Below are 12,268 nucleotides of genomic sequence, written 5' to 3'. Positions count from 1 at the left end.
GAAATATCCAGCAATAGGAATTTCAGGCTTAGTGGTTAGAGCTTAGGAAAATAATAAGCTACGGAAAACTAGGCTTTTATAATGGGTAGCAATAGGCAGCCTTACTGGCAGGCAGTGCTGCTCGCTCCCTGTCCTGTGAAGCGCCACATGGCCATCTCCGGGCTGGAAAGGATACCCCCTGCGCCGGCGTTTGGTCCCGGGAGGGCGCAGGGTCTGCCGGTGGCGTGGCACCGGTGACGGCGGCAGGGCAGCCGAGGTGCTTGGTCAGGGCAGGTACCTCGATGAGAGCAGAGGGCCAGGACGGTGGTTTGAGCTGTAGCGTGCGGGGGGGAGAACGAGATGCAGGAGGGCTACAAAGAGCAGGGTGCCATGCGTTGAGAAACGAGCAGGATTTGGACCAGCATATGGATTAGGAAGACAAGGCTAAATTTAAGGAGGTGTTAGATGGAGAAGTGACGGAGCTTGGATGGGAACAGCGAGGCAATTGGGAGATCAAAGGAAACCTCCGTATTATGAGTAATTTGAGGGTGGGAGGTTAGAAAGGCCAGCCAGCTTCCAGTGCTGCGTTTTGCTCTTTTCCAAGTAATTTCACTTTGAGTTTATTTTTTAATAATGTTGACTGGATTCCACCTGAGCTTTGGTTTGGTGCCAGGACAGCTCCGAATGCCGCGTGGAAAACATCCTCATTGCATCGTAGCGTGTCCAGCTGAGTCTGTTGTGCAGAGCTGATGGGACAAGTTTTCATGTGGTCTGGATGGCGTTAGCCTGACTCATTCTCGGAGACAGATAAAAACCACTTTTTTGTGCTGCCTCAGAGCAAAGCAGCATAAAACCTTCTTGGCAGCAATGTGGCCCTCCTTCAGAGGAGCACGTCTGAGGCGCTGCTGGTCATCCTTTGGATGACCAGTTTCTCATCCATGGATACCAGAGTGGAGGGTGGCTCTGCACGAAGCTCTTTGGATCAGTGGGGATATATATACCACATATACGTATTCCCCAAGGCGCAGTTTGTAGCGACAGCCTGCTTGTGCACACCTCGCTTTTTTGTTTCGGCGCTGGCTGCTTCTGGCCCTTTGGAGGAACAGGCTCATGTTCCTGCAGGACTTTATTTTACATTTTAGGTGGGCCCCAGTGCTGTCACAGCGCCTGACATTCAGTGCTTGCTGTAGACTGGTATTTGAATAAGTGCTTTAGAGTCCTGGCTGCCTGGGACCAGACATGGCTCTAGCTTGCCTTTTCAATTCAAACAGGCTCAACTTTGTTCTTGTGCTTATTCTTGGTATGTGCCTATCAGCACAACACTCCCCTGGCTGCTGTGAGCACTGCTCTAGAGGATGGTATTTTGATAGCTCAAACGGTGCTGGTCCAAACTGAGGGATGGTCTACAGGACAAACTGGCTCAGAGATGGACAGAAACTGGCCTACCGTCACAACTGCCTTTGAAGGTATAGCCTGCAGTGGCTATCATCTCCTCATTCTCTCCTTTACCTTGCTCTCAGCCAGACAAGAAGAAGGATGGGTGGATGGACCACCTCTTCTGACTGTCTCTCAACCCACTCTGAGGTGGATAAAACTTAGCACTTAACCTCCTGCAAATAGTTTCCAACTTTGGCCTATACTTCAGGGACTACATGGAAACATACTTTAAAGGGAGACAGTCTGACAGCTATTTTTAGGTATTCGTTGAGCAAAACACTCTCCAACATCTGCTCATCAGTCAGCTATCCCTTCTCTGAGCAAACCTGACGGGATGAGCAGAAGGAAGATGACATTGTTTTATGTAACAGAAGTAAATTTACTGGAAAAACTATACAGCAGCCTTCTAGCTGGCTCTTGCTGCGTGTTATATATAAATCTTCCGTCTCCCCTTTCCTGGCTTGTGCTGGAAGCCAACCATCCAAACGCACGAGCTGGATAGAGGATCAGGCTTGGGAACTCCGTGCGTTCTTCTGTTTTCCCCGTGGTTTTCTAGGTGCCTGTACAGAAATGTGCTGCTTCAGCTTCTCTGAAACACATGACTCAGGCAAAGTGATGAACCAGCACAGGGAGGACGGGGAATATTCAAGACCGTAGTCGCAGCCAATGGCAACCCCAGGGCTGAAAGATGTTCACGTAAATCACCCCGTGACTGATTTCACAGGACAGCATGCGAGAGGGGAGGCTGGCTTGCAGGCAGCCTGCGGCGTGCAGCGGGGCAAAGGTCCTAACACAAACGGCTTGCGGCAGTCGTTCAGCGCCGCTACCGCCAAAGCCAGTGTCAAAAAGAGCCTGGCCTCACGGGCAGGGGCGCATCTTTTTTCTTTTTTTTGAAAGCTCTTCTGGGATAAGCAGGTAAACATGAAAAGCAGCGTGGAAAGACATTCTGCATTATTCCTTGCTAGTTTGAATCTTTATTTGCCCTGCAACTGTCCTGCAGCGTGGGAACCAGCCTGCTCCCGTTCCTCCTGGCCTTGAAAAATGAGAGAGGGAAGCCCACAGAAATGAGTCATCAAGGAGCTCCTGTAAGAAGAGAGACCTAGATTTAGTGAATGCAGAAGGTACTCCATAACTCAAGCTTCCCAGCTGAAAAAGCCAGCAAATTCAGGGTAACGGCATCCTTCCAGCTAAGCTGGACATTGCAGAGGTTGGTTCTTTGCCAGGTTGGCCAAAGTTGCATTTATCATTCATCTGTTTGAAGTTCTCCCTCCCAGGAACCACATGGTGAGGCTGAAGGACAGTTTATTATAGCGTTCCAATAGTTCTCATTGTGGACCAGCAGCTGCGTGTCACCAGCTGGCGGTTCGGCTGTGTGACTAAGCATCTAGAGCTCCCAAATATAGCCATTCAACTGGAACTGTTGGCATTTTTTTCCCTTCATTTTTTTCTCTTCCTATATAATAAAGGCAGGCAAAGTCAACTCATGATGACCCCCATGTTATTTCTTCTCAGTTGAGAGGCTGCAGTCCAGACCATAACATCTGATATTTGGCCTTGTAAAGTTTCTAGTCTACATAGTCCAGACAGGCAAAGCACAGGGGGGACGAAGTGATTTGCTCAATGTCACACAGGTCGGTGGCGGAGCCAGAAATTCAGCCCAGGCCTCCAGAGCCTCCAAGGGTCACCCCATCCCCTGGACCACATGTGCTTCAGGCAAGCATGTTTGAAGAAATCCTCATGATTCAGTTGAAAGCAGGATGGCGAGTTTGTGGATAAGGCAGGGTCAGCAAAACAGGGAGGCAGACAGAACTTGGTGTGTTACGCTTTTTGCCGCAATATTGATCCACTCAGTCTTTTTTAGGTCAGGAGGCCTTCAGAGCAGTGCTTGCCTACTGATTTGCGTTCCTGTGATGTCCAGCTAAGCTCAGGCTCAGTACCAGGGGGTATCACGGGCATACGAAGAATAAGCAAGAAGGATCTTTTTATTATTGCACTGGATCAAAACGCAGGAGATCTGAATTGTTTCCAAATCTACTGCAGATTCATTCTGTGATTTAGGAGAATTTCCTTAAACTCTCTACATCCTAGTTCTTCCTCTCTCTTTCTCCATTTGACTTTAATGTCTATAGACTCTGTAAGGGAGCCTGATGTTTGCACAGAGAAGGGTGCAAAGCCTTTTCCTCTCATCCCACTTTAAAAAAGGAAGAAAAGCAATGAAAGACGATAGTTGAGAAAACAGGAGAAAAATTCTCCCTCATTTTACGGTTTGGAATAGCATATTTGCGCGAATGGAAGGAGGGTATAGGAAGCAAAATTAAAATAATGCTGCTTTCCTCTGGATGGCATTGAGCAGCAGCTCGGGCTGCTCCCACTGTGGCTCCCTTGCTCGGGCAAGCCAAACCACCCACCCAACCTACTGCTTCGCCTTTGGGGTTCCCCACCACGGCACTCACAGGACAACAGCCCTCCCGTGTCCGTCTCAGACTCAGGAAGATGAATAATGGGGGGGATAAACCATGTTGCCTCCCAAGTCAGGGAATGCTTGAGGAGTGTTTTCCTTCAATGTTGCACTTGGTGCTGAAACAACTGGGATGGTTACACCCCCCACACCCTCTTCCTAGATCAAGGGCACGCAACCACGCATTAACAGAGTATTTCTCAGCACGATTATCAGCTTCCTTGTCCTGATTACCAGAAATCAGAGTGGGCAGACGATCAAACAGCCCCTCACAGCTTTCTCTGTAATGCCATGTGCCACTGAAGAGGACATGGAAACAGCAATGTTTGTAGGAGCTACCCTGGATATTGGAACCTTCCCTGCGCAAAATTGATTCATGCAAAATGCCGAGGGACACTGAGGCAGAACCCAGCACTGTCCTCCCAACGCACCGTGCACACGCTGTCTCCGGCATCTCCTGACGCAGGCTGTGAAGCCCTGTGCGTACTGGGTCTGGCGTGTCCTTAGCAAGAGCAGTGCTGTGGGTCTGCTGTGGGTCTGCTGTAGGTTGCAGTGGGAGCAACAGTTGCAAATGAGATATTGTCTATCAAAAAAAGGACTGGTAGAGTTTCAAGGCATGTTTTGCATATTGCACGCTTACTCATAGACGGGAGTTGATGGAGACTGTCATGTCGTAACAAGGGGATTTTGTTTTCGGAGCCATTTTCTGATTTTGTTTTTACTTGCTCCTTCCTCAAGAATAATCTGGGAACAGCCTCAGTATAAGTGTTTGGGTTATTTCATGGATTGTTCTTTCTTACTCCTTACAGGGTTACTTAAAGCAGTGCCGGAAGAGAAGGGATATGTTCAGTGATGAACAGCTAAAAATCATCTTTGGTAACATCGAAGACATCTACAGATTTCAGATGGGTTTTGTCCGGGACTTGGAAAAACAGTACAACAACGAGGACCCCCATCTCAGTGAAATTGGACCATGTTTCCTTGAACACGTAAGTTAATTTGGCATTTTTGTTTGGGACTTTTGGGGTTGGTTTTGGGGGACGGGGAGCCGGGGGGGAAGGAGTTAGCAGAAAAAGTCAGGAGGCAGGAACCACTCAGAATAACTTTTGTGCATCAATACTGTTCTACTTACGTATTAGGGACTACTCCATGGCCCTCCATTTACTTTGTGAGACATAGAGAAGGGAGAATTTGAAGTGAAGCATGTAGTTGGCTAACCCCCCAGTGCATTTGAATCCCAACACTTTTTCACTTCCTCCCTTAATCATGTTATGTAGGCGCGATGTCCCTCATCCACTCCCCACCTTCTTTTTCTCTTCAGAATATGACTTAAACCCACTCACAGGCCATCCTAATCAGGTCATGGATGACCAGAAGGTTGGAAGAGGTAAGAGAGTCCAGAGAAGTAAAAAGAGGCCTTAGTTGCGCGTTACACAAAAAAAAGTAGAGGAGAGCAAATGCCTGGGCTGTTTGCTGTGGCACCGAGATGCGCTTGCAAGGGATGAAAAACCCACGCAGCTTCAGTTGCCTTCCCCTGCGGAGCTGTTGGGCCGGTGGGGAGGTGCCAGCTCGTGCTTCATGCTGCCCGGGTGGCAGCAGGGCAGCAGGTACTCGCTCACGCTAAGTGCACACTGAACAGGACATTTTAGCTGACGATATAGTCCTGGAGGCTTTTGCCCAGCCCATCGTGCTGTTACATAAGCCGCGTACTACGGGAGCTGATAAATTGGCCAGTGTTGTAAATATGTCAGGAAATGTCAAGAAAATTATAGTCCTGCAGTTGTAGGCTTTGCTTTGGGGAGAGCGAAGTGCTGTATCAGAGCTTCCGTACGAGGTGCTCCAACCCGGGATGCAGATCCTGTGCTGCGTTACCTCGTTACTTACAGTCAGGGCTGAGCTGGCAACAGTTCACCTCTTATTAGAGAAATTTCTGATAGACGTTCATGAAACTTCAGCAGGGCATCCCTAAAAAGGTTCACAGCATCTCTTAAGCATCATTGGTCTTCTAACTTAAAAGCAGGGTTCTTTTTGAGAAGTTGCATGCTGGTGTTAACATTGCTCGCTTTTATCAGAGCCTGCAATCTCCGCTGCTTGCTTCCAAAGCAGCATCGTATTCCACCTCTGTGCTAAAAAGATGTAAGAAATCTTTGTGAGAATCAGTAGCTAAAACTTCATGTCTTGGGGCTGTGCTGTCAATTCATTTATAGTGACGATGGTAAGAATTCCTACTGTTACTCGGAGGAATATCTGACACTTTATCTGTCATCAGATGGGGGCTGAAATCTGGCTAATAAACTCCTGATAAATTATCCCTGTTTAGCCATTTGGGGAAATTGAGGGATGAGGACATTAAGATCCCGTTATATGGATCTGCAAAGCATTTTGTTCCTCATCTGCTCCAGGGAGAGGTGTCAGCGCTTGGCTCTTGGTCAGCTGTGGGGATGGGAGGGAAACCGGGCTCCCCTTTTCCCAGACAGGCAGGTTATTTGGGCCCTTATGGGACTGAGAAGTAAGAATTGCTGGTCAAGTGTATTTCAAAAAAAAAAAAAAAAGGATCTGTCCTTTCTGTAGTTTGTAAGGTATTGGCCGCAACCTGATGTAGCAGCTCAGGCTGTTGACCTACAGCACCCGGGCTTATATCTGGGCTGTCTCAACTGCAGTCTTAATATGTGATACTGGGCAGTCAGTTTGTGTCTGTCTCTCCCTTCCAGTGTAATCTTTCTTTGACCTTTCCTCTGCCTTGTCCCTGTGGCCCGGATGAATGAAGGCTGAGTTAAGGGTGACGAACTGCCATGGCCCCATCCGTGGTCAGTGAAGGCAGAAAAAGGAGATTCCAACAAAATTGGCACAAAAAGACTTGTTAGACCAGTGCAAAGGGTGGGCGGGCACATGTGTGAGTGTTTCTTTTCCTTGTTTTTCCAGTCTTTGGTGTTTTCTGGCTCTCTGGTCCTGGGGAAATCCACACAGTCCTTGGTGCCTTGGGTTCCCTGTCGGTAAAGGGAATTCCAAATATACCCAGCTCCTAAACGCTTGCCAGGTGCTCTTTCAGGGAAAGAGCTCTAGAAATAACAAGGTTGTCGTCTTGTATTACCGAAGGCCAGAGCTCTGTTTGGTTCTACCTTTACCTTTTACAAAGAAAACCCCACTGCACAATTTGAAACTGAGAACACCCACCGCGCGGCTCAGGGGTTCACCTTAACACGCGCCGTACCTGCAGGGACCTCGGCGACGTGTCGGTATGCAGGTCCCTCTCTGCCTCCCTTTTCCCCCAGAGCGACCATGCAGCACCTCCTCCAAGCAGGAACAGTGCTCTGGGATCAGTCCTTCCTCCTCCTCCTTGGGGTATTCCTTCTTCTTTAGTTGTAATTTGTTCTTGTTGGCAAGTTGGGTGGCTGACTGCTCGCAGCGCTTGGCTGACGTGTGCTCCCCTCTGTGTGCGTCCCTTTTCTCCTGCCTCTCACAGCAAGATGGCTTCTGGATCTATTCGGAGTACTGTAACAATCATTTGGATGCATGCATGGAGCTTTCCAAGCTGATGAAAGATAGCAGGTACCAGCATTTCTTCGAAGCGTGTCGTCTATTGCAGCAGATGATTGATATCGCCATAGACGGTTTCCTTCTGACGCCAGTGCAGAAGATCTGCAAATACCCCCTGCAGCTCGCAGAGCTACTGAAGTACACCGCGCAGGATCACAGGTACGCCCATCGCTTATTACATGGAAGGATTTTGCTCACTGCTTCTTTACGTGGCCTCTGCACGCACACGGGGGTTGGGTTTTTTTCTGTCCAGCTCTTCTCTTCGTGACATCTTGTATAAATTGAAGCAGGGCAAAGGTTCAGCAGACAGTTAGAAAGCTTCTCAAAGCACTGATTCTCAGTGGAGCCAAACTGATCTCTGTTATAATCAGACATGTGAACTAATTACCCTTGGATGTACTTTCTGATGCTACCAGTTACACTAGAAAAATTACCTAATTAGCATGCAGTGGTCAGAAAGGCTCATCTCTTTATCCTGAAGAGGACCTCAGCACATAGCGAGTAGAGGGCCAGGATCTGCAACTCAAACCTGAACATGCTCAGATTTGGGGAGAATTCAGAACCTGCTCTGCTTTTCAGCCTGATTCCATCTGGGATTTTGCCGTTGGGTTGAGGTTCAGAGGAGCACCCAGCAGTTTGATTACTTCCCAGAATTTCCAGGATCTCTTTCGCTGCTGCTGAGGGCCATCAGCCTGACTCCCTGGCTTTGTGTAAATCAAGAGTAGTACCTATGACACCACTCGTGATAACACTGCTATAAAAATAAGGTGAAAGAAGAATCAGGCCCCCTAAGAGCAGATTTTCTCCTGCCTTGCCGATTTTCTTTCTTTTTCTAAAACCCATTTGAAAGGAAGTGCTTCAGAAAACAAAAAAGACCACAGATGTTTCAGAAACTTCTGCAAGTGTTTGATTTTTTTTGTTTTTCCCCAAACCCAGCACTAGATGTGCAGAGAGATGAGATATGTGATATGATGCGTTGATTTGCTTTGACCTGATTCACGAGTTTGACTGATTCATACTAGCTGAACACCCAGTTCAAAATCACCAATTTGGACATGAATGTGATCCAATTTCTGGTTTTCCCTTCATAACGAGACCAAATCAAACTTGGAGTGGACTCATGGGAACACTAGGGTATCAGAAAGCAGCTCTAGGATCCCGAATGTTGTGGCTTTTTTTTCCTTCCCAGCCATGCGATGTCCCCACAGTACTTAGAGTGTGAATTCAGATGCGGCTTTGCAGTGGGAAGACATCAGTGGCCTCGGAGAGAAGTCGTCTGGGTTTAAAGTGACCTTCTCCGAGTTATTTGGTAGCGATACCAAAGGGGATGTGGACAGTGTGATTACACAAGGGTTGAATTATTTTGGGAGTGCATTCCTTTTTCCTTTGGGATGTTTTAAAATCAACATGTTGTTAAGTAATCAGATATAGTCATATTCTGAGAAGACTCAGACCTTTCCTGTGGTTAAGCAACAATTAGTTGATTCAGACCGAGAGCTCTTTTTTACTGGACTGTGTCAGTGATAGGACACAGCCATGGACACTTCATTTCTCTTGCTTCTTCATTTTCTGAAAAGGGAAAGCAGGATTATATTTGTTTGCCTTGCATTAGTAAAGAGTAAGCCCCCCGAAGCTGTAACACCATGCATAGATGAAACTCAAGCCTGCGCAGAGAGCCAGCAAACGAGCTGTGCCTTACCTCAGCGCTGGAGCGGGGCGTACTTCTGTTGGTGTGGGCATGCCCTGGAGAGTTCATTGCCTCGTGGAGGAATGGTGTTATAACTCAGAAATGGAGTGGGTTATACCACGCTTCCCTGTGGTCTAGCTCCTCCGATTCAAGCACTCGGAGAGCCTGGGAGGGACTGATCCTGCGGGCAACCCAGCTCGCATCCCAGACAAGCTTAATGCCACGAACGGGGAAAGCGAGGCACAGAGAGCGCGTCTTACTCACCACCAAATGATTCTGCGCTGGGGCTGTGCAGAAAACCCAGGCTGCCGTGGTTGCCTGCTCGAAATACAAATATTTTCTGCTCCTGTAATTCTGGCTTTGGGATCGGGGCTGAGATGAGCAAAGCCTGAGATTGGAAAGGCAGATAATCTTTGGGGAATGTCATGTTGTGACAATATCAGACACAGGGAAAAGCCAGATACCTGCAGGCTGGGATGCCAGCAGGGTCAGCTGTGAATGAGAGAAACTGAGGAGCCAAGCAGGGAGCTTCGGCTGGGCCCGTGAATGAGGCGGCGGGTCGTCCTCACCCGCGGGCAGACTGACAGCGCTCGCAGTTCGATTGCGAGTCTGAAACAGAAGCTAGAAAATGATCGAGTGGAGTAATACTCACAATGAAATCAGGCTCATCATTGGCTGGATTAGGAGTCTCTTAGGCACTCTGATTAGAATTTATTATTTAGAAAATACTGTTTAAATCAATTGAACCATTTACGGAGTAAGGCAAAACTCAGAAAGGACCAGGAGTCCTAATGAAAGCAAATATGTTAGCTTCATCTAACAGCGGGACATTCTATTCTTTATTTTTTTCCCTTCTTCTTCACTAATACCATACTTGTAGAGCTACGGATCTTCCCTGTACCAGGTCAGGACAACAGAGCTCTGAAACCAGCAGCCTGAGCACTCTCCCTCAAGTTAGCATGTGATATTTGGCAAGAGTCTAGACTTGCGTTCTGATTGAGCACTGGAAAGAGGTCGCTGCAGCCCCAATATAATTGACAAACAATTAATTTCATAGTTAATGCTATCCTATTATTATTTCACTAGCCAAATGCTTTGCTTCTGTTATTTTTTCTTCTAAGTTTTTGCCAGCTCTGCCACAGACATGGGCTAGGAGCCCAAAAAGTTCAGTCATGACTCTTTCTTCATTACTGCGTGAAAGAAAATGTGCATGGGGTTTTCTCTTCCAACAGAACATTAGAATTAGTGAATTAGCATCACCAAGATAAAACCCAGCTTGATTGGCACTGGCCCACTCCGCATGGAGGTGTTTTCAGAGCCTGGCTCCCTTCAGTTGCTTATTGTTTTGAGAGTGGATCATTTCAATTTTTCACAAAGCCACATCTGTTCACCTCTTAAAGATTTACTCCAGCTTAATATGAATTAAATATATGAAGGTCCGAAGTACAGCTTGCTGGTGTCCTGCTGCAGAACTGAGCTGGAGTTGAAACTGTATGAACACGTTACGTGAGACAGGAGACTCTGCTAACGGGTGGGCTGACGTGAGCCTTCCTCCTTTGCGTGAGCATAATTGCTAGGAGATGATTAGTGACTGTCCCTAAACCCTACACCTCTCCCTACCTCTACAGGTCCTTTCTGGCCATAGTGACTTACCTATTTCTCTACAAGAACTCATGGGCATTTTGAACACCAGACTAATGTCTCTCCGGCATACCTCTGTTTCTCCCTTACGCTCACTTCATACAGATGGCCCCACAAAGGAAGGCACAAGAAATTCTTCGTTGTGTGTCATGACGGCTGTGTCAGACAGCCCATCCTCTATTCCCCTTTACTTTGCTGAAGGACCAGTCCTGATGTGCTGGAATTTGTAGGATTTTTTTTTTTAACCTCAGCTAGAATTTTGATGTAAGAATTGAATAAAAATTGAAAACGCATCTCAAGATTTCATCCAAGAAAGGATGGCAAAATAGCAAATAATATTCTGTTGTGTATCACATTGTGATTGTTTCTTAATATTTATCCTGCTTGGATCACATGGAGAAATGGATCTAATTCACAGCGTTCACCCCTATTTTAGCTGTCACCAGTGCAATTCTTAGCAATAATCAATAAAGCCATTCCCCCCTGCAGCTGCCCAAGATCGCAGTTTTTCTCATTAGTCAGCAATCAATAGCAACCCTTAAGTTAATAATATATTATGGTGGCATTATGGCAGCTGGCCTTGTCTGTCTTTCCGATTGAAATGAACTTTAAGATTCCTTGGAATGGAAAAGAAGGCACAGGGCGGAAATCAATAGCATTGATTTCAGCATCACTTTTTGAAAAGACTGATCATCATCTTTGCTGGCCCTGGCGGAAGGCTATTTTCACTCTTTGTTATTAAACTCACAGGCCCATCCAGGGAGAAAAAGAAAAAAGAATTGCTTTGATTTGCTCACCTGAAGTCTGCAGTAAGAGTGAATGCCATGGGATAAATGCTCTGTGGCACTCTTGGAGTCACCGTATGGCTTGGAAGGCGCTCCGGCCTTGTGTCTAATTGAAAAATATTTTCTAATGTTCATTTTAAAAATGGAAAAATCCAGGCCCAAAGACACAGGGTATAAAAATGTTCAGACTTTCTTTTAGGATGCTCTTTAGCTGAGCACCTTAAGACTTTAAAGAGCAATGCTTGCAGCTGTGGTACGTTGGGTTGGTAGAGGCTAGACCGTACTCATTGGGGTTACCCTGATCCAGACAAGCTGAGGAGCTGGCTGGCTTCTCTGTCTCATACACACGCCATTTCAGTTTCAAGCAATCCGTTCCTTTGTGGTAATCCAGAAACATGTTGCTGATGGAAAAAAACTGGTATCGTAGACATGAGCGGCAAATCCTACCTTCTTTCTAAAAGGATGGTGAGATTGTGCTGCTGCTAACGATAGGCTCCTGTGCATTTCCACTGCACATCAGGCTCCATTTCATGGACTTTTCTTTTGTGTTCAACAGTGACTACAGGTATGTGGCTGCTGCTCTCGCCGTCATGAGGAACGTGACTCTACAGATCAACGAGCGGAAGCGGAGGTTGGAGAACATTGACAAGATAGCTCAGTGGCAGGCCTCCGTTCTGGACTGGGAGGTATGTAAACGCTCAGCCCTGATTTAGGTGCTGTAACCCTGGAAAAAATAAATTCCAT

The 12,268-nt window shown here is 47.1% G+C and overlaps 1 protein-coding gene across 2 annotated transcripts in view; it reads left to right on the top strand.

Annotated features, from left to right (window-relative positions):
• ARHGEF9 (Cdc42 guanine nucleotide exchange factor 9) overlaps positions 1-12,268 on the top strand; it is a 194,274-nt gene that overhangs the window by 141,055 nt on the left and 40,951 nt on the right. For both annotated transcript variants that reach the window (XM_082323303.1, XM_082323302.1), the window contains exons 6-8: positions 4,684-4,863; positions 7,338-7,570; positions 12,081-12,210. In XM_082323303.1, coding sequence (XP_082179429.1) covers positions 4,684-4,863; positions 7,338-7,570; positions 12,081-12,210 — 543 coding nt within the window. The remainder of the gene's footprint in view (positions 1-4,683; positions 4,864-7,337; positions 7,571-12,080; positions 12,211-12,268) is intronic.

This window comes from Platalea leucorodia (assembly GCF_965183815.1).
Source record: "Platalea leucorodia genome assembly, chromosome: 10".
Lineage (NCBI taxonomy): Eukaryota > Metazoa > Chordata > Aves > Pelecaniformes > Threskiornithidae > Platalea > Platalea leucorodia.
This window is presented reverse-complemented; position numbering and strand designations above follow the sequence as displayed.